Source organism: Notolepis coatsorum, assembly GCF_963971535.1.
Source record: "Notolepis coatsorum genome assembly, chromosome: 13".
In the NCBI taxonomy this organism is placed as follows: Eukaryota; Metazoa; Chordata; class Actinopteri; order Aulopiformes; family Paralepididae; genus Notolepis; species Notolepis coatsorum.
In genome coordinates, this window is record NC_140177.1 from 70,470,819 (window position 1) to 70,494,117 (window position 23,299).

At 41.3% G+C, this 23,299-nt stretch overlaps 1 protein-coding gene across 1 annotated transcript in view; it reads right to left on the reverse strand.

Annotated features, from left to right (window-relative positions):
- col4a6 (collagen, type IV, alpha 6) overlaps positions 1 to 23,299 on the reverse strand; it is a gene marked incomplete at its 5' end in the record, with an annotated part of 116,749 nt that overhangs the window by 70,571 nt on the left and 22,879 nt on the right. Inside the window, 14 exon segments of the mRNA XM_084327701.1 lie at positions 468 to 521; positions 654 to 698; positions 1,514 to 1,576; positions 4,631 to 4,684; positions 7,860 to 7,949; positions 13,476 to 13,517; positions 15,392 to 15,427; positions 15,807 to 15,869; positions 16,339 to 16,374; positions 18,260 to 18,329; positions 19,417 to 19,479; positions 19,481 to 19,502; positions 19,505 to 19,535; positions 20,073 to 20,117. Coding sequence (XP_084183827.1) covers positions 468 to 521; positions 654 to 698; positions 1,514 to 1,576; positions 4,631 to 4,684; positions 7,860 to 7,949; positions 13,476 to 13,517; positions 15,392 to 15,427; positions 15,807 to 15,869; positions 16,339 to 16,374; positions 18,260 to 18,329; positions 19,417 to 19,479; positions 19,481 to 19,502; positions 19,505 to 19,535; positions 20,073 to 20,117 — 714 coding nt within the window.

A 23,299-nucleotide genomic window follows, 5' to 3' on the forward strand; every position in this document is an offset into this window, starting at 1 on the left:
TCAATGGAAAATTAACCCGCCCATACCCATGCTGATTGGTCCTTGTGCAAGACTAGAAAGCGGGGATCTTTGATTAAACACCTGTTATCAGAAGAATAGACAGTCAGCGTGACAAGCTACAGAAGATGGCCACAAACGATAGTACGAGTGATGAAGAGGACGAAACGGAACATCTGATTGTCCCTGAATAAAAAAAAGTTTTTACCTTTACTTTTTAGTACTTAAGTAGAAACTTTTTTTTACTTTTACTCAAGTGTGTTTTTAGCCAGATACTCTGACTTTTACTTGAGTACGATTTTGAGACGGTACCCATACTTTCACTCAAGTATAATTTCTGGGTACTTTTTACACCCCTGTCCTGCAGTAAATTCGAGGTCACTGTACGGACGTGAGGTTTGTCTCTCTCTCTCTCTCTCTCTCTCTCTCTCTCTCTCTCTCTCTCTCTCTCTCTCTCTCTCTCCACTTACCTTAACTCCCCTGTATCCCGGTTGCCCGTGGTAACCTGGAGTGCCTGGATATCCCTGTGTGAATGATAATAAAATAGTAAATAATAAATAGTAAAGTGAACTGAAGCCCTTAACACCCCTCTGTTAATAACCTGCTTATTATATTATATTGTATTGTATTGTATTGTATTGTATTCTGGAGCTTACATTCTGTCCTGCAGAGCCGGGGGGGCCGTTGAAACCGGGAGGTCCCTGAGGGAGACACACAACATGAACCACGGAGAATGGAATGGAATGATGAAGGAATACTGGGTGGGAGTTGGGATTCAACATGTACACGATCATGACTCTGCAATGGGTACATTTCTCGCTGCACTCTTCCATGCAGAAATACTCTAATATACACATGTATTTTTGGATTGCCATGCAAAGATAGGTATCTGGATCTGCTGTATGTGTGTGTATCTTATGTGTCTATTATGTATGTTGAGTAATCATAAAAAATAAATATCAAATTTATAATAATAATACATCCACAGAGCTTTTTTATTAATTAATTTATCATTTAAAAAATGTGTGCAGGTCCAAAATGAATGTTGTTGTTTACATGTTGCATGCATGTATCCCCTCCCTACCTCCCATTTCCCCACGTGGAATGCACCTGATTGGATAAATGACATGCTGGTGCTCTAGTGCGACATCTAGTGTCTGAATGTTATGTAAAGCAACTTTAACATCCATCCTTTGGACGAGACATAAAACCAGTATACTTACTATAGGTCGCTAAAGATCTATTGTAAAGAGTAGGGGGTTCTCTGGTCTTCCAGGCAAATCAGGTCTCTGACATCAGGGCCACCTAATCATCCCTCCCCTTAACTGGTCGATATGAATCCTCATTCCCCGAGCCTTTCAGCCATTGTGTGTGCTGGTGCCTGACAGCTATGAGCACTGTGTGGCTCCAGGTTGGCTGCTACACACTAGTGGTGGAGGTGAGCTACCCCACCCTCTACGTTGTACAACTGTAGAAATGCCATCATCCATTTATTGAAATATGCTAGCGCTCTTACCCGTCCGCCTGGGTAGCCAGGAATTCCCTTCTCGCCGATTTCACCGGGATAGCCAAAAGGCCCCTAAAAACAACCATGGGCATTAATAGTAGGTCTTAAAAACAAAACGTAGATTTCAAAGATAATTTCAAACAAAGAAAAACAAAAAGCAGATGGAACAAACACATGGAATACTGTTAGAAGACACCAGGTTATTCATGTATTTCGCCTATTGTAGTGTACCAGTGTAGGTTATCACCTATTGTAGCATTAGTGTAGGTTATCACCTATTGTAGCATTAGTGTAGGTTATCACCTATTGTAGCATTAGTGTAGGTTATCACCTATTGTAGCATTAGTGTAGGTTATCACCTATTGTAGCGTACCAGTGTAGGTTATCACCTATTGTAGCATTAGTGTAGGTTATCACCTATTGTAGCATTAGTGTAGGTTATCACCTATTGTAGCATTAGTGTAGGTTATCACCTATTGTAGCATTAGTGTAGGTTATCACCTATTGTAGTGTACCAGTGTAGGTTATCACCTATTGTAGCATTAGTGTAGGTTATCACCTATTGTAGCATTAGTGTAGGTTATCACCTATTGTAGCATTAGTGTAGGTTATCACCTATTGTAGCATTAGTGTAGGTTATCACCTATTGTAGCATTAGTGTAGGTTATCACCTATTGTAGCGTACCAGTGTAGGTTATCACCTATTGTAGCATTAGTGTAGGTTATCACCTATTGTAGCATTAGTGTAGGTTATCACCTATTGTATCATTAGTGTAGGTTATCACCTATTGTAGCATTAGTGTAGGTTATCACCTATTGTAGCATTAGTGTAGGTTATCACCTATTGTAGCATTAGTGTAGGTTATCACCTATTGTAGCATTAGTGTAGGTTATCACCTATTGTAGCATTAGTGTAGGTTATCACCTATTGTAGCATTAGTGTAGGTTATCACCTATTGTAGCATTAGTGTAGGTTATCACCTATTGTAGCGTACCAGTGTAGGTTATCACCTATTGTAGCATTAGTGTAGGTTATCACCTATTGTAGCGTACCAGTGTAGGTTATCACCTATTGTAGCATTAGTGTAGGTTATCACCTATTGTAGCATTAGTGTAGGTTATCACCTATTGTAGCATTAGTGTAGGTTATCACCTATTGTAGCATTAGTGTAGGTTATCACCTATTGTAGCATTAGTGTAGGTTATCACCTATTGTAGCATTAGTGTAGGTTATCACCTATTGTAGCATACCAGTGTAGGTTATCACCTATTGTAGCATTAGTGTAGGTTATCACCTATTGTAGCATTAGTGTAGGTTATCACCTATTGTAGCATTAGTGTAGGTTATCACCTATTGTAGCATTAGTGTAGGTTATCACCTATTGTAGCATTAGTGTAGGTTATCACCTATTGTAGCATTAGTGTAGGTTATCACCTATTGTAGCGTACCAGTGTAGGTTATCACCTATTGTAGCATTAGTGTAGGTTATCACCTATTGTAGCATTAGTGTAGGTTATCACCTATTGTAGCATTAGTGTAGGTTATCACCTATTGTAGCATTAGTGTAGGTTATCACCTATTGTAGTGTACCAGTGTAGGTTATCACCTATTGTAGCATTAGTGTAGGTTATCACCTATTGTAGCATTAGTGTAGGTTATCACCTATTGTAGCATTAGTGTAGGTTATCACCTATTGTAGCATTAGTGTAGGTTATCACCTATTGTAGCATTAGTGTAGGTTATCACCTATTGTAGCATTAGTGTAGGTTATCACCTATTGTAGCGTACCAGTGTAGGTTATCACCTATTGTAGCATTAGTGTAGGTTATCACCTATTGTAGCATTAGTGTAGGTTATCACCTATTGTAGCATTAGTGTAGGTTATCACCTATTGTAGCATTAGTGTAGGTTATCACCTATTGTAGCGTACCAGTGTAGGTTATCACCTATTGTAGCATTAGTGTAGGTTATCACCTATTGTAGCATTAGTGTAGGTTATCACCTATTGTAGCATTAGTGTAGGTTATCACCTATTGTAGCATTAGTGTAGGTTATCACCTATTGTAGCATTAGTGTAGGTTATCACCTATTGTAGCATTAGTGTAGGTTATCACCTATTGTAGCGTACCAGTGTAGGTTATCACCTATTGTAGCATTAGTGTAGGTTATCACCTATTGTAGCGTACCAGTGTAGGTTATCACCTATTGTAGCATTAGTGTAGGTTATCACCTATTGTAGCATTAGTGTAGGTTATCACCTATTGTAGCATTAGTGTAGGTTATCACCTATTGTAGCGTACCAGTGTAGGTTATCACCTATTGTAGCATTAGTGTAGGTTATCACCTATTGTAGCATTAGTGTAGGTTATCACCTATTGTAGCATTAGTGTAGGTTATCACCTATTGTAGCATTAGTGTAGGTTATCATCTATTGTAGCATTAGTGTAGGTTATCACCTATTGTAGCATTAGTGTAGGTTATCACCTATTGTAGCGTACCAGTGTAGGTTATCACCTATTGTAGCATTAGTGTAGGTTATCACCTATTGTAGCATTAGTGTAGGTTATCACCTATTGTAGCATTAGTGTAGGTTATCACCTATTGTAGCATTAGTGTAGGTTATCACCTATTGTAGCGTACCAGTGTAGGTTATCACCTATTGTAGCATTAGTGTAGGTTATCACCTATTGTAGCATTAGTGTAGGTTATCACCTATTGTAGCATTAGTGTAGGTTATCACCTATTGTAGCGTACCAGTGTAGGTTATCACCTATTGTAGCATTAGTGTAGGTTATCACCTATTGTAGCGTACCAGTGTAGGTTATCACCTATTGTAGCATTAGTGTAGGTTATCACCTATTGTAGCATTAGTGTAGGTTATCACCTATTGTAGCATTAGTGTAGGTTATCACCTATTGTAGCATTAGTGTAGGTTATCACCTATTGTAGCATTAGTGTAGGTTATCACCTATTGTAGCGTACCAGTGTAGGTTATCACCTATTGTAGCGTACCAGTGTAGGTTATCACCTATTGTAGCGTACCAGTGTAGGTTATCACACATAACCTAACCAAGCATGATATTAATGATTATAGCTTCATCACGGAACCACAGAGAAACACTTACAGGAGGGCCATGTCTGCCAGGATAGCCACGTGGTCCCTTGTAGCCGTGGTCTCCCTGAGAGAAAGAGGAGATAGAGAGAGAGAGAGAGAGAGAGAGAGAGAGAGAGAGAGAGAGAGAGAGAGAGAGAGAGAGAGAGAGAGAGAGAGAGAGAGAGAGAGAGAGAGAGAGAGAGGTTAGTTCGGTGTAGTGGAACCCTCACTGGATCTCACTGGAGGAAAACGAAACTCCAAACAGCAGCATTCATGAACAATCCGAATAAATACTGTTGGGGGGGGGTTAAGGCTACATGCACATTAATATTGTGATATTATTCAGATTACTCTATTTACTGAGTTGGTGCATGTAAACGACTTATCTTGTTAACAATAGCCAGGATAAGCTTATTGAGGCACGGAAACCTCTCATCATGTTTATCTTTTATGTGTTTTGTGCTGTTTTACTTTAGCTTTGCCAATTCTGTTTCCATGGTAGTTTTCCCAATATACTCATGTGCACAGGCATATTGGTATAATGGGGATATGAAAATGCATTCTACAGTATAAACACTGTATTCCTAAACTGGAATATTCCCTAAACTGGAATATTCCCTAAACTGGAATATCACCTAGCATCAGGAATATGAATGCATGTAAATATGCAAACACTGGCAATAATGAGATAAGGCTAACATGTACTGTAAGTGTGATAAAAACACAACTTGTGCACAGTGATGCAGTGATGAAATAAAAATGGACCTATCTGAAACTCTGCCCTCTTAGCTTGATTCCCCAATCACAACTTTCTTCGGACAAACTTGTGTTCTGAGGGAATCAACTGTTGCGACTGGAGGATCAAGGAAAGGGGGCGGGTTTGAGACACATCCGTTGCGTAAGCTATGAATACCTGTTGATGATCACAGGAACGGCAACGACGACCAGTGCATGGAAATAAAAAGTATTTTGCACCAATCTAACACTTACTATAATTTATGAATTTCAATCACACATTTTATTTTCATTAGCTTAAAAGTTGGGTAAACTCACTTGATCTAGGCAAAAAAAATAAGCTTCTGCTATTGCATCTATGGTAATCCCTAATTCATACAGATGTACTTTACCAGCACCAACTCTGTGTTCTGTTTCCTTACATTTGCTCCATATTCTAACTCAACTCTACTTAACTTGGTATTCACTAAGCCCATCCTTTTTAAGAATCAACATAATGTTCTTTCTGTTCCCTAGAACAGTTCAGTCAGTGTTTGGGAACACTCTCTCCTAAAGCAAAACATCGGAGAGAGAACCCTCCAATGGGCGATGTCACTGGGATGTAAAATCTGGGGCTGCTCCATAGACAATGAATGGGGCCCAAATACTGACTGAACTTTTCTGTTGCACCAGGAAGAACAGGCGTGATCTCCTTTAACTCAGTGAACGGCAACAGAAACATCACTTACAAAACTGAAAAAACAAACAAGAAAAAAAACAGCAAATAAAAACAGACAGATAATGCATTGTAATGATATTATAATATTGGGGTAAGGGATGATGAGGATGATGATGATGAAGACCGGGTGAGGGATTGGGTGGGGGGTGGGCAGAGTGGGCTGAGGTACAACCAAACCTCTGTGTCTCACTACCAGGTCTCGGCTCGAGCCCCAGGGATGATGCACTCTGCTGGGCTCAGAACCCATGGGGAACCCAGCCACTCTGGATGGAGGTCTGGTTGATTAGAGTCCCAATGAAGATGCCCCATGTTCTAGACACTTTCGGCATTGCCCAAATCAAGCTGAACCGTGCTGGCACTAGTTACCTTGTTCACGTCCATTTGAACTGGACGTTACAGGTGTTACCACGATCTGCCAAATCGCCCGATACATACTAATCTACAATGACGTTGGCTGAAGTGATAGCTACATGATTGTGGGAGAAAAACCTCTTTGACTCAGCTCTCCTGAGCTCCTGCCACAGTGGGGCATCAGCCAGGTAATGGTCGCCATGCTAATCTGAAAAAATTACAAATGTTTTAATTTGGGCTATGTACAATATCACAATGCTTCAGCTAGCATAGAATTGGCCGGGCTCTGTCTGGACAGCCTTGTCGTGTTCCCGCGCTGCCTAGAAATGTCAGAATTGGTCACCAATGGAGTCTTTTAGTGTCCCATTGTCTGAACATTGTTTCAGAGGCCTCTCCACTCCACCAAGCCATGGAAGTCTGGAAACAGTATCACTGACGTGGATGTCTTGTCAGGGAAGATAATCACTGCCATTATCCCACAGGAAGAATCCTGCACAGGGGGGGGGGGGGGGGGGATCTCGTCGCTGCTGGGTAAAAAAATGGCCTGTTACAACAAACCTGATGTCCTTTGAGTCTTTTTGGAAGAAAGCCAACACACTCCACAACGTCAGTGTGCCAAATTGGCTGGCCGGGTTCGCCGGGCAAGCCCACGTAGCCCTGGATACGGTAACCAAGGAAGAAAGAGTTGTTTACACGGAACACCACGGCGATGGAGGGGAGCGTATTGTGGGTTACGGGGGTGAGATCGGACTGTTTTTCGGAGGACAGGCTCTGTGTCTGTGTGTGTAACCCTCGGGGGGATGGCGGTGTGTGTGGGTCGGGGTGCCCAGGGCTGAGTAGAGCTGGGTAGGGAGAGTTCTTATGAGGGGGCTGGTCACAGCTTTCCACAGTACTGTATCTCCACCTTGTATGATTTTCCATAACAATCCTGGAATCCTCTAATTCAACAGCATCCATTCACAAATATATTCTGTCTTGGGTCATTGTCGCCCAAATTCCCAACATTAGGGGCTAAACAATAATGGTATTTACCATTACCGGTGTGGCGATGTTGGGATTCCACACTACGGACCACCAGCTAATAGTTCACCGGCAATAACCAAAAAGCCCAAATGACAATGCAGTATGACAGGGACCAGTATCTGCCCCCTCACTCTCATCTCCCCCGGCCCGATTCGTCAACCCCCGCCCCCGCCCCCACCACATCTACCCCCACCCCTCCCTCCCTCCCTGTGAGTAGGTTTCTGCAACCACTGCTCCTCTTCCACTGTTACCTTATCTTCTTTGTCGTTTGTGAGAAAAGCCACTTTCCCAGTGTGTGTGTGTGTGTGGTGTGTGTGTGTGTGTGTGTGTGTGTGTGTGTGTGTGTGTGTGTGTGTGTGTGTGTGTGTGTGTGTGTGTGTGTGTGTTGTGGCGGTTGCCGTGACCACTGCTCCTTGCTGTCCCACTGTGTTACCTTATCTCCTTTGTAGATAGTGAGAATAGCCGGGCCCACTAGTGACTCGTCACCCGGCGTACCACTGGGTCCGGGGCGACCAGCTTCGCCCTGGAGTCCAGAATACACACAACACACCGTTAGCCAGTCAGAGAAGGAGAGGAGGACGAAACCGGAGGAGTGACAGAGAATATGAAGTGAAAAGTGAAGGTGAAAAGAGATGATGGGGAAAAGAGAAGGAATGAGATACACAGAGAGAGAGAGAGAGAGAGAGAGAGAGAGAGAGAGAGAGAGAGAGAGAGAGATAGAGAGATAGAGAGAGAGAGAGGGTGGTATAGAGAGGGAGTGAGATAACTAAAACTGGCAAAGTGAAAGTAAGAGCATTTTAGTATATGTGAGAGACAAGGTTATTATAGTTCACTAAAACAAAACTAAAACCTAGGTGTGAGGAAAACACATAAAAATAAACACTAGACTTTATTGTGTACTTACAAAACGAACTAAAATCAAATATAAATATGTAAGAAAATGTCTTTAGTTTTAGTCTTTGTCAATTTGGTCAGATTTGTCAACACAGCAAACATTAGGAGGCATTGGTGCATGCTGTTCATTGAGACACGGATGTCTACATGACTGCAAGTAAATTGTTTTCACAAAGTGATGTGTTTGTTTTACTCAATACCTATACGAAAAACTGAAATATAATAACCCTGTTGCGAGAGAAAGAGAGAGAGCGAGAGAGAGAGAGAGAGAGAGAGAGAGAGAGAGAGAGAGAGAGAGAGAGAGAGAGAGAGAGAGAGAGAGAGAGAGAGAGAGAGATTGAATTCGGCAGGCATTGCAGCTGCTCCCCAGTCACTCGGGGGGCTTCACTAGTGTATAGTGAGTATCGTGGATTCACCCCCGACTCAGCCTTATCTTGTTTGGCCAAGTAGCGAACATTATAAATACTTTATAAATACACCTATAAACACAACACTGCTCAGCTAGTAGGAACAGGTAGTCATCAGCTATTAGCTAGCACTTCACACTGGTCACTAATCTTCTGACTCACCAGCACCACCATGAGACCATGTTAAATATTGCGGTCTTATTCATTCCTCCACTTGAAAAAGGGATCCGATTCAGGTACCAAAGCAGGGTTGATTGAATTTAGGAGTGAGTTTACACCAAGGGGGCTACTACTATGTGGTTTCAACCCCATGAAACTATAGCTGACTGTTGATATAGCTAACTAAAGGGTTTCTAATGCATAGGTCAACTACAATTATGAGTGCACAAGGTGCCAGTGCTGCAGGCTTGTGCTGTTTTGCTGAATGTGATTGGCTCTCGAGCTGCGAACACCATCATTTAATTTGCACGAGTTGACTTGAGCTAAACTTTTTCCCCGCCCTTTTCCCCCGCGCTGCGAGCTTGGTCCGCACTGTAAGCTATCACAGCATGAGTAGAGCAATGGATTGCTCGCTTCCCGTAGATTAATGAAGGTGGAATCGGGACTGTATTTAAGTATGACTCATTAATAACGTCATAAAGAATTGTCCATCAACCCCACAATGAAAAGCATCTGCCACCCTCTTTTACAGTTAGCAAGCATTAACGTTAACATTTGCTACCAAACATTAGAGCTGCTATGGCAGCTACCAGATGGTCTTTGAGTAACAGTAGCTAACATTAGCTGCAACATTTGGACATATTGCAGCGTTAACCCTTTCACTACCACACGACAGAAGGTTAACCCTTTCACTACCACACTACAGACGGTTAACTGTAGTGTGGTAGTGAAAGGGTTAACCTTCTGTCGTGTGGTTGTGAAAGGGTTAACCCTTTGTCGCGTGACAGTGAAAGGGTTAACCTTCTGTATTGTCGCAGTGAAAGGGTTAACCCTTTAGTAGTGTGGTAGTGAAAGGGTTAACCTTATGTAGCGTGTTAGTGAAAGGGTTAACCCTGTGTCGCGTGGCAGTGAAAGGGTTAACCTTCTGTATTGTCGCAGTGAAAGGGTTAACCCTTTAGTAGTGTGGTAGTGAAAGGGTTAACCCTCGAGTCAACCTTTAAAAAACGCACTACCTGTCTACCTAGTGACCGAAACTGCAATCTCAGTAAAAATATATCTTTTTCATGTATTGTTCCAATTTTTTTTCATGAATATCATTATTAACTTCAGTCCTCACCATACATATAGAATATTTATCCATTTTCCGGATTTTAACCATTTCTTAAATTAGGGTTGGGGTTAGGGTTAGGGTTACCCTAGGGTTACCCTAACTCCAACCTGTCCAGTTCTGCGACTAGGCTGAAAGGTGTGACACTTGTTGTTCACACGTTTAATAGTAATTGTTTTTAAAAAACAAACATGGATTATTAAAAAAAATGTGTCCACTTTTTCTCCTCCTTTTTCAGTTTTTTTCTCCCATCCCAATTTAGTCGTGCCAATTCCCCCCCCCCCCCCGTCTTGATCGTTGCTCGCATGTGCCCCCCACTGGTCGGTCGTAGGTAGGGTTGATACATGCAGAGTCAGCCAGCCACTTCTTTTCACCTGCCAGCGCCAACTCTCATTGGCGAGGTGTAACGTGTGGGAGGCTCACACTACCCTTGACATCTCCTGTCCTTGCTGTGCAGGCGCCCTGACCGACCTGTAGGAGTCGCTGTTTACAACGACCAGATTACCACCCATCGACTCCCCTCCCGCTGACTCTGCCAATTGAGTCAGTATGACGGCCGGAGGCAACGCTGACAGCCGGATTCGATACCGGTGTCTCTCGCGTTGGTGACGAGTGCAATGTCCGCTGCGCCACCCAGCCGCACACAAACATGGATTATTGTAATGTAGGTCAAAGATGTGATACTGAGCTACTTTCTTGGCATATACATAAAATATAGCCAACGCTATCCACAAACACATGTGAAGAAAACCCTAACCCTAACCCATTTGACCAGAATTGCAACAAGGGTGACTCGAGGGTTAATGTTCCGAACACCTTCAACGTGTAAGAGAAGGTCTGATATTTACCTCAATTTCGATGGTAAAGAAAACAAAAGCCACATACGCCCAAACTTCTACATTCTACTTTTTGAAATGTCACTGATGAAAGCTTAGATTAAGAGATAGTGGACGTGGGGGGTGAAGGAGAAGGAGGGAGAAGGAGAAGATGAAAAGAAAGAGATAAGAGAGCAACATGGTGAATGATGGATAGATAGTATAGGAAGGAACATTTAGGAAAAGAAGATGGATAGATGCAAAAACAAAACAAAAAACCATGGATAGAAAGGATGCAGAGAAAGAGAGAGAGATAGAGAGAGAGAGAGAGAGAGAGAGAGAGAGAGAGAGAGAGAGAGAGAGAGAGAGAGAGAGAGAGAGCGCGCTCTAGGCTACTTTATCTTGATCTCTCCATCACAAAACTACCAAATTTGAAAGCAGATTTTCTTCTTTTGACCAAAACGGAAAACACAAAGCGGAAAGATTTTGAAATGTCAATTTCAGTTTCAAATGACCTTGACAAAAACAAATAAATCTATCCCAACAGGCTTCAAAGTAAATCTAGCTGTCGTCCACCCCCCCCCCCCCCCCCCCCCCCTCCCGCCCTGTAGTTTTGAGGGGCTTGGTTGAGCATAACATGCATGCAACGTGAGAGGAGGACAGTTAGTGTCATTGGTCAAATGGAATGGATGGAACAGGGTGGGTCAGGGGAAGAAAGGAGGGGGTGTGTGTGCCATCATATGCCCAAATATGGTCATGGGGGAGTGAAATAAAGCCACACAGGAAGTAGGAGCAAGTGATTCCAGCACCCAATCACAGATTACAGAATGACCTCCGAATTCACAGCTCAGAGATTGGAATGACTAGTTCTGTCTCATATAGAGTATTCATATTCAAAAATAGATATTTTATCAGCCCATAGTTTCAGAGCGGCAAAATTGCGAGACAGAATCTGAATGTGGATCAGAAATAGGAAAATAGTTTTGGTTGTTATAGCCAAATAAAATATTTATGAGTTTGTTGTCATCAACAAACTGGCAGTTAATTGAAAATACTATTTGTGATTTTGAAAAAATCTCTGAACTGTCATTCAACAGTAAAGGAAAAAGTTTGATTTGTAATGCCACTGGACATCTTGAAGAACGATATTTAAAATGAAGGTCATTGCATCTTCATAATACGGAATCAAGTGATTTCTTTAGTCAAGCTGCAATACACACACTTAAACATCCCCATTCAAATGCGAATCAGGTGTCAAATGCCGCTTTTAATTTAATTGAATAATTTAAAACAGGGGAGTCAAATGCGATTATCACGAATGGGGAAGCAAATTAACCGGGAGTCAAATCCAGCTCCCGGAAGTCGATCCCAAATAGAGTTAGGGAGTGAATAAGGGAGGAGTCAAATCTGACGGGAGTCGTCTCAGTGGCAGTACACAGTTCATGCAAGAACAAACCAGACTGAATCGGGACTTAGTGGTGGTACATATGATCCTTTAATCATACAGGAAGTGGATGCAACAAAACAGTTCTGTATGTTGAGGTAGTTGTGTCGAAGAGGGGTGTGGGTGGGGGGTAGAGAGAGAGAGGGGAGGGGATGAGGGTATAGGTTAAGGAGAGGTGGAAGGAGGAGGGGTGGGGGGTAGAGAGAGAGGGGAGGGAATGAGGGGATGAGGGTACAGGTTAAGGAGAGGTGGAAGGAGGAGGGAGGGAAAAGGAGGAGTCATTTAAATAGGGGAACGCAAGGAGGAAGGGAGGGAGGGTGTGGACGGAGGAGGTGCAGGTTATGTCAATCCACCACCAAGATGTTCACATGCACTGTATTATGTCCAACCACACTGTGTAGAGTTTGACATGCACACTCACATACACATGCATGCTCAAAACCCACGTACACACACACACGCACACGCACACGCACACACACACACACACACACACACACACACACACACACACACACACACACACACACACACACACACACACACACACACACACACACACAAGACCCAGCTAGAATACCCTAAGCCTGCTGTTATAGTGGATTATGGTTGTAGTGTATCGGTATAAAGATAAAGTGGCCTCGCGGTCTCTCTCGCAGTGGGATTTACACAGTAACAATATAGCAGGGATCTGTCACTGTGTCATAATGGAAATGTTATGTTGTACTGCACTTGTGTCCTGAGTGAGTGAGTGAGTTGCATTGTGTTAACAAATAACTATGGTAATACAGATTTAATAATGTATACAGTACACAATAAATAAATAAAGATATACATAAATGAATGAATGAATACATGAATTAATTAATCTAAAACTCAATAACTCATAGTTATGAATGATTGAATTATTGATTCTAACCATCCTACATTATATGGATGGCTTTGGGCCTGTTGACACCGGTTGAAAATGTGGCTTTGGAATCCAATTCTACTTCCACCACATACCACCATGACCAGCAGGTCAAATCCATATTCAAAACCAGATCCTGGTTTAATTTACACGTGGTATGAACCCACATTTCTTTAGCCAGAGGTCTCTTTGAGTCTAGATCCACAAAGACACATTTGCAACCGGCATGAAAAAGCCTTGTGTTTTACAGTGTATGTGAGAGACCTATACAGTAAACAAAGAGTGTGTCTCCTCTGTAGTAATGGTGCCCACCTTGTCGCCTCTCTCGCCCTGATATCCATCGCTACGGCTTCCCTGCAGGATGACAGTGGTTAATGGATGCTTTTGGACAACAGTAAACAACAACATTAACCCTTTCATGGATATCCGATCTCACGTGTTCAGTTCAGTTCAGAGTTTTTATTTGCCACATGGAATCATACAATCAGAGTTTCTTCATTACACAATCATAAATAACATTCCATGGACAAAAGGAGCAGGAAGAAGAATAAATCTTAAGAAGTATTTACTTAATGGTCGGCGTACAACCTAATTTACACAAATAATAATTTATACCATTATACAAGAAACTCACAATCCACAGTTAAACAAGAAAAAAATTAAATAATAATAATAATAAAGAATAAAGAATAAAAGAAAGAGAGAAAAAAATGAAAATAAAAGATCTCACTATTCAGATCACATTTGATTTTCATACTGACTAAATATTTTTTATATATTTTCTTGAATTTATAAACACTATTACATCCCTTAAGCTCGCTATGGAGAGAATTCCACAACTTTACACCAATAACTGAAGGACACATCTGTTTAAGTGTGATATTCAGAATTTAGAATGACAATGTCACAAATGGCTACTGGCCAAAACGGAAGCTAATCCTAGATGGAATTCTAAGAAAACTTAAAAACAAAACATAAAATCCAGCCCTAAAAGGGCTAACGTCTATACCAGGGGTGCCCAACCTTTTTTGAACCAAGATCTACTTTTTAATTTACCACCTAGCCGAGAGCTACCAGCCAAAATTGTATATTGTAAGCCGTCATTTGAGGCTTTATAAAAGCAGCATAATAAACACAAATCTGTCAGTGCCGAGTCCGACCTCATCTTAAATAACAAACAGCATTGCTTGTTGTAGTTAACAAGGAGAGGCAGAGTTGATTTTGCAAAGAATCTTTTTTTATTCTTTTTTATATAATCGAATTTTTATTAAGTTTATAACTGATAGCCGTCTCAATTAAAAACGGACACATCTACATGACCTACGTGAGCAAATGAGACCGTCGGCGACAAGATTAGCTATTTCTATAAACCTGTAAAGAGACTAAACGATTTACGGCACGCTGACCAGAAGAGCCGATGTTTACAGTGTATAAATAAATAGGGCGGGATGAGCAAAGAGAAAAAGAAGAGACCGATGAACCTAGAAAAGCTAAAAGGGACAGTATATTGGTATAGCTCTATGGATAGAGCACGGGCCAAACCAAGTAAACCAGCAGAGTTGCGGGAATTAAAAGGATTCAAAACTGATCCTGAATTGGCTTCTCTCTCCTTGACACTTATGTAATATATCACAGTGGGCATTAATGTAATACAACTGGCTAATAATGTAACATTTTATATTGGCCTTGCTACAGAGCTAACGTAACATCTCGCTGTTGGCAATGATTATGAGGACATAACATTACTAGGGAATGTTGATAACTTTCTCAAAAGATTACTATTACCGAGCCACCGAAGCTGTTAACTTATAATGTTGTTAAGCTTGCATGTAACGCTAGTCTTCTTCCGTTGTCGTATTAGTTATTAATCTTACATGGCTACAAATAGATACATTACTTCACAAATAGATACATTATTTCACAAATAGATACATTACTTCACAAATAGATACATTACTTCTTTCTTTCACTCGCTCAAAACAAATGCACTCGCTAAGACTTTTATGGGAAAAACTATACTTTTTATCGGCAAAATAAAAGTTCTTAGTAGCTGCTTTAAACTTAGTGTGGGTGAAACCTCCTAGAAAGACAATCCATGAAATAGTATAATACACAGCATATACTTGACCCATATTTCCAATAGACCTTTTACAGCAGCTACGCCAGTCGTCTGTACTTTTGTACATATTGTATCGTACTGTACTGTACTGTACTGTGCCGTTACTCACCATAGGTCCAGGAGCGCCAGTGAGACCAGGTGGACCCTATAGAAAGAAGATATTAGAATTAGAATCAGAATAAGAACAATTTAATCAGAATCCAGAATTTGAATTAAAATCAGAATGAGAAAAACAGAATTAGAATTAGAATCATAATCTGAAAAACTGAATCAGAATCCAGAATTAGAAGTAGAATCGATAAGGGCTCACGTTTATGTTTAAGTTTAAGTTTCACATTTGTATGTATTTGCATACAAAATACAATTTTATACTGGAACTTACTATACTTTTTACTGGAAGGGAGGACGCAGGACATCATAACTACTACTGCATGATATATGAACATTCCACAGAGAGACAGAATAACACGGAACTGATTAAGGGACAACAGAGCAGACGGGGGAAAACAAACAAGGCTACATACGGCATATCCATCAGGACCTCTGGGACCGAGTAGACCGACGGGACCTTCCGGACCCCGCAGACCCTGTCAGAACACACAACAGAATCAGGCCAGAGTCAGTGGTCTTGAAAAATAAAAAATAAAAAAATACTATTTGTTGAAATTCACAGTCACAGTTTCAAACATTGTCTTCTGAACATTTACAGGTGTAATCAGTTGAGTACAACGACCGTTATTGACCATAGTCACACGGTGGCCATTTTGCGCTCATGTAAATAATATACATTTTACCGTGTGATTTGTACTTGACTGGTAACTTTTATATTTGTGACAAAAACAAATCACTTTTAATCATATGACAAAAACAAATAACTTTTAATCATGTAATTCCATTGTTTTGGTCACAAATACAAAAGTCACCAAGTACAAATATGGACATTCTGGATACCAAATCAATACATTTGACATGTTTTTAAGTTTACGTGTGTCAAAACATGCTGCAATAAATAGAATCGTATTATTAATTCTATATCATAAGAATTAAATATCTTACAGGTTGACCAGGTCTTCCAGGTAAACCAGGTGCACTCTGAAAAGAATTATGTAAAAAGAAAATGTTATTTACATGTCTTCCAATACAAAGATACAAATACAGTTGTCTTCAACCTGTGGCTTTCAAGCATCTTAAAATAAAACATGATGTCAATAAACATGCTGGTACTCTATGCTATCTATAGCTAGCAGACTACAGAGAGTGGCCCGTTCAGCCGAACGCACAATTGGAGGGGGGCTTCCCACTCTCCAGAACATTTACAACAAGCGGTGCATGGGTAAGGCTAAGAGAATTATCAAAGACTCCAGCCACCCAAACAACTGCCTCTTTGAACTGCTGCGGTCAGGCAAGCGATACAGGAGTCTCATGGCAAGCACAGAAAGACTCAGAAGAAGCTTCTATCCCCAGGCCATCAGGTTGCTCAACGAACAATAACACTATACAACAACCATCAGATGCACTCACAGCACACACATCCACACGCACACACTCACTTTAAACAAACAACTCAATGCAGCACCCACATACACACTTTAGAACACCTAAACACACTTTATATCTATTGGCAAAGAATTTGCACTACAACCCATACCTCAGTACACCTTACTGTAAATTGTACCTAAATTGTACCTCATCCCATTTCTGCTTTGCACTATACTAATACTAATATACTAATATAGTATACTAATAGTATACTAATATACTAATACTGTATATTGTATGGTAACTCAGTTACTTCTACTTTGCATTGAACATTGTACATATGTACATATTGAACACTTGTGTCTACGTACGTGACTTCTATTTTATACTGCTATACTTATTTTATTTTATACTTATCTTTTTTGTCTAGCACAGTCTCTGGAGCGTAACAGAAAGAAGCATTTTGTATAAAAGTATTCTGTACTTCTGTATGACAACTAATAAAGAAACTTGAACTTGAACTAGCACCTTTAACTAACTTTTAAACAATGTTAGAACCCATTTGAACCCTCCAGTACCAGTTGTGTCACAAACTCAGACCTTAGAAAAAGTAATGCTATATAGACGGTTCCAGTTCCACAGGAGTTCTGTTGCTAGGGAATCGTTTTGGAACCAAATGTATTTCCTGTCTATTGCATTTAGCAAACATTGCAAGAGGAAATAAACGTGAGTCCTTTTAGAATGTTTATGTTGTTCAGTTGAAACTGTCGATATCATAAATATATAATTTCTTTTTATCAGTGGGCAGGGATAGAAACATATTACAGTAGGTGCTCTGGCGGGATACATGAAAGAGAGAGGGTGGGGGGGGGGGATATACAGGGAGGCATTTGATCAAGCTGACCTGAGAATGTGGATAAGTTTGGATCAGTAATAACAACACCATCCCTCCCTTAATCTAATGCACTGGTCTCTAAACAAAAGCCACTGTGTGTGAAAAATGTGGAAGGGAGGGGAAAGGGGCATGGTGAGAGAGGGACGGGATGAAGGAAGGAAAGGAGAGGAGATGGAGGACAGGAGAGGGGGAAGAGAGGGAGAGGGAGATAAGGGTGAGTACAGAAAAGCGGGGGGGTGAGGATAAAAGTCAGTAAGGATGGAGAGAGAGAGAGAGAGAGAGAGAGAGAGAGAGAGAGAGAGAGATGAGAGAGAGAGAGAGACGAGAGAGAGAGAGAGAGAGAGTGCAGAGGAAGGTGTGTAAAGAGAGGACGGAGAGGAGTTCTGCCCTATAAAAAGGCAAACAGCAGTGACTGCACCGGTAAAGACTCAGTGAGAAATGTAATCAACTTTCTGCCCTACCTGTGTGTGTGTGTGTGTGTGTGTGTGTGTGTGTGTGTGTGTGTTGTGTGTGTGTGTGTTGTGTGTGTGTGTGTGTGTGTGTGTGTGTGTGTGTGTGTGTGTGTGTGTGTGTGCGTGTGTGTGTGTGAGCATAACATATTACCCCGATGATGATACCGACAGGATCAATAAACACAGGCTCTCCTTTTACTCCCCTTTGGACCATAAGGCCCCTGCGAGAGAGAGAGAGAGAGAGAGGAGAGAGAAGAGAGAGAGAGGAGAGAGAGAGAGAGAGAGAGAGAGAGAGAGAGAGAGAGAGCAATGAGTACATGTAAACAGAATGAGTGATTATTATTAACTGGGTGTATGTGTGCATTATATGGTGTGTATGTGAGCATTATAATCCATAATAGGAGGTGTCATGTGTGTAAATATCTGTCATGTGTGTATTATGTCATGAGGTGTATTATGTCATGAGTGTGAATGCGTGGAATGTATGTTTTTTTTTTTGTCTACTTGTGTACAGTCATTGTTGTTGGTAATCTCACAAATCTGTATTATAAAATGTTGTTATCACAGACTCTTGTAGAACAATAGCCCCAGTAGGACTAAGTGTAATCTAGCGGGCTCGACTTTAAAGCAAAATGATTGTGCTCTAAAGCACATAATCTAATGGGTGAGTCTAAATGGCGCTCATTAAAAAAAAATATATATATAATACAGATATTATTCCACATCATTTGTATGTGCTTATACATGATCCTAATTCCAAATGATTTAATAGTAAAGTAAAGCAAAAGTGTTTTCTTTTTTTTATCCACTTTTTCTCCCATTTTCTATATTTTCTCCCATCCCAATTTTCGTATCATCCAATTCAACCCTCCCTGTCACGGACGCTGTTTCTTGCCTCCCACAAGCCGGCTGCAATGTGGACTAAGTCATACATAGCACAAGTCCCCTCCGGTACTTGAGGTAACAGCAGTCGCATCTTTCCACCTGCGCAGCTCGATCTCTCAGTGGTGAGGAGTAACGCGTGGGAGGCTCACGCTGCCCCCGACACTTCCTGATTCTACTGCGCAGGGCGCACCAACCGACCTGTAGGAGTCGCTGTCCACAACGCCCGATCCTCACCCATCAGTTTCCCACCCCCTAATACGGCCAATGTGTATTAGTATGGACGACCAGCTAAACTGAAAGCAATGTGGAGCGCTGGGCTCGAACAGGCGAGCCCAGCGTCTCCGCATTCGTGGCGAGCGCCTTGCCCACTACGCCACGTAGCCGCCCCAGCAAAAGTGTTTTCTAAAGGAAAGGGTTCCATACTGATTGTCCAGGGGTGCCGGGGGGCCCGACCCCAAAACCAGGGTCTCCTGCCTCTCCCCTCGACCCGTTACAGCCGTCCAGCCCGACAGGCCCCTCCCCCCGTCCTGTCCGGGATGACCCTGGAGAGAGAGGTTTTGGTTAGAAGAAAACTTTTTACTAATTCACATGGGGAGTGGATAAGGGAAAGATGGAGAGATAGATGGAGAGGGAGAAATTGAGATGGGAGAGATGATGAGAGACAGAGATGGAAAGAGAGAGATTGAGAGGGAGAAATTGAGATGGGAGAGATGGAGAGAGAGAGAGAGAGAGAGAGAGAGAGAGAGAGAGAGAGAGAGAGAGAGAGAGAGAGAGAGAGAGAGAGAGAGAGAGAGAGGACATGGGGTAAAAGGAAAAGGGGATAGATAGATAGATAGATAGATAGATAGATAGATAGATAGATAGATAGATAGATAGATAGATAGATAGATAGATAGATAGATAGATAGATAGATAGATAGATAGATAGATAGATAGATAGATAGATAGATCGATCGATCGATCGATAGATAGATAGATAGATAGATAGATAGATAGATAGATAGATAGATAGATAGATAGATAGATAGAGCACATACAGTACATGTGTGTGTGTGTGTGTGTTTCAGGTGCACACTCACCGGTACTCCGTCAGTGCCTGGGAACCCTGGCACGCCCATAGGTCCCTTTGGGAGAGAAAGATACACTTTAAATACATCCATCACTGTCTATTACGGCATCACTGCATCACAGTCTAAAAACCTCATCAGAAATCATCATCACAGTATAGGTTTTTGTGGGTTTTCTTTTGGCACGCGGGTTTTGTTTGCGTACTTGTACGTGCACAACAGCATAGAAATACACTGCAGAAGAACAAAGACGGGTTATTTTCCACTTCACAGTGATGTCCTGTCTCATCGGTGGGCAGCTTGAATTGCCAGGTCCTAAAACCAACGCTTTAAGGAGATCTTTTATTTTTAGAGCATTAACTCTTTGGAATAACCTGCCTCAAAACCTCTGCTGCATTTACAGTAGATTCACTTTTAAATTGTTTTTAACACTGTAAAGTAATTTTTTGTTTTTGTTTTACACTGTAATTAAGCATTACATCATGCGTAGGAGTGGTTTGTGAACAATAAACCATGCCTAGGGGTGGTCGTTAGACCCCCTAGGCATGGTTTATTGTTCACAAATCACGACTGCAAGTGGTGTAATGCTTTTATAAAACTGCCACATTCATCCAACCTTATTGCTATACAATAAACACACATTAATCGAAGATTTATTGAAAAAACCATCCGCCAGAAAAAGTAGTTCCCACAACAACAAAAAAGACAAGTTGCCTCCATGTGGAAGCAGCTCGGAAGTGCATCCAACCAACTAACACATCCAACTGTGTGTTATTGGAATGATTGAGAGAAGTTGCCTCCATGTGGAAGCAGCTCGATAGTGCATCCAACCAACTAACACATCCAACTGTGTGTTATTGGAATGATTGAGAGAAGTTGCCTCATGTGGAAGCAGCTCGGAAGTGCATCCAACGGAATCAAAAAAATAACACATCCAACTGTGTGTTATTGGAATGATTGATTGAACATTTTATTACCAGATGCAGAATGGGTACAATACAGTACGGCTCAATACACACAATTGTTAAGGGGATGCAGACCTACTTTCTATATAACTTCATTCTTAGATGCTTCTATAGAAAGTAGGTAAAACAAATTAAACGGTTTTCTTTGTCCTATAGGGAAAAAAAAGTTTTCTTCGCCCTATTTTTTTATTTATTTTTTAAACCTACTTTAGAGGGCCTAAACTTAACCAGTTGGAAACCAGGCGTACAGTAATAAAATTAGCAATCAACCAATCAATCAATTCAATGGGCCATGCTCACTTAAAACATCGCAACACCCAGCTCTCTCTCAGTCTGACTCTCCTCCGCTGTTGCAGACAGGAGTGTGTGTGTGTGTGTGTGTGTGTGTGTGTCTGTGTATGTGAGTGTGTACGTGTGTGTGTGTGTGTGTGTGTGTGTGTGTGTGTGTGTGTGTGTGTGTGTGTGTGTGTGGGGGGGGGGGGGGGGGGGTGTTGGCAGACAGTGTGAGAGTGAGCTCTGCAGTCAGGGGGAAGGAAGAAGAAATTTAAAATAAAATTGCAAATAATCAATCAATCAATCCGCGATTTTTCTTTTGTTCTACAATGACTCATGACCCATCAATTACATCATCCAACATTGTTTAAAGGACTAAGACATTCGCCGTGACAGAATCGCTTTATATTTAGTCGTTATGACGCTATCAACATATCCATTTGTTAAAGATTATTGTCCGCGGCGGAGTGATGTGATTCGGTTGTGGGCGGGTCCTGGGACCAGGGCCCGCATTCATTAACGTGGCGTAGAAAATGTTCTATTTCCACACGTAAGCACAGAATGTAGAATCAGTGCACGCACAGAAAAAACGGGATTCACCACACGTGCGTACGCAGGTTCTACGCACACCTGTCATGATGAATCTCACCTTGGCCCTGCGCCGATGCTCGTGCACACTTTCACGTATTTGCATACCAAAACCGCCCCGATTAACCATATACGGTAATGGACACCCCCATAAAATGTGGAAGAATGGACTAAACCGAGGGTGTTGTACACTGTCGGATATTATATCTATTAACTTCCTAAAAGACCATTGCTGCCTGGACACCGCAAACACTAATAAAGACCATCAACCACTGTTTTGCCGTTGCCCGTTAGTGTCATTAATGCATGCTGGAATAAGAATGCCTTTCTTAATTTATTTTTAATATTAATAATTATTATAATACAATAAAAGACAGCTCCGTCTTTTAATACACATATATTGTACAGTAACGTCAAATAAATACTACAGTCCCCGCTGAAATAAAGGTTCTGCACGCACATACCAGCAGTGATCTACAGCATAAAAGATAGCCACTTTATAATACTATTCTGAGTAGATAATTCATCTGTATCGCAACAGAGTCACGGATCTGGTCGGGGCAGGTATCATTATGTCGGGAAAATCCTTATGAAATAAACAAAAGTGAATTAAAGAATTTAAAAACAAAGTTTAGCATATTAAATTGTTTTATAAGCTTTCTGAGTAGATAATTCATCTGTATCGCAACAGAGTCACGGATCTGGTCGGGGCAGGTAGCATTATGTCTGGAAAATCTTTATGAAATAAACAAAAGTGAATTAAGGAATTTAAAACGAAGTTTAGCATATTAAATCGTTTTATAAGCTTATAGCTTTTTTCGTGCTGATTTGAGAGGGTCCAGCTGCAGAGCTGGAGAGCAACTCTCAGGGCCAAGATAGCACTTATACTATTTTGAGAGAGACAGCAGAGAGACAGACAGCAGAGAGACAGACAGACAGACAGACACTGTTCCACAGTGTGTGTGTGTGTGTGTGTGTGTGTGTGTGTGTGTGTGTGTGTGTGTGTGTGTGTGTGTGTGTGTGTGTGTGTGTGCGTGCGTGTGTGTGTGTGTGTGTGTGTGTGTGTGACTACTAGTCTAATAGTAGAGACTCAGCCCCCCCCCCCCCTCTGGACCACCTCCTAGTAGAGACTTCTCTAGGAAGAAGACGAAGATGAGGATTAACACTTTGGCTGCCTAAGGTTAAATTCATGATATACCATAGATTGCCAGCGCTATTTGTCTATGGAGAAAGTCCCCTTCTTTGCAGGGCTATAACTTTTTAAATTCTATTGCTACATTGCCATTATTAGGGCCCATTCAAAGTCCTATATGTATTGTTCATTGTGTAGCAACGTTAAACTTTTTCATTCACATATTCATAGTAAAATATGGTCTAAAGTATAAGTATGTTTTTATCGTTTTCTGCAGCTTT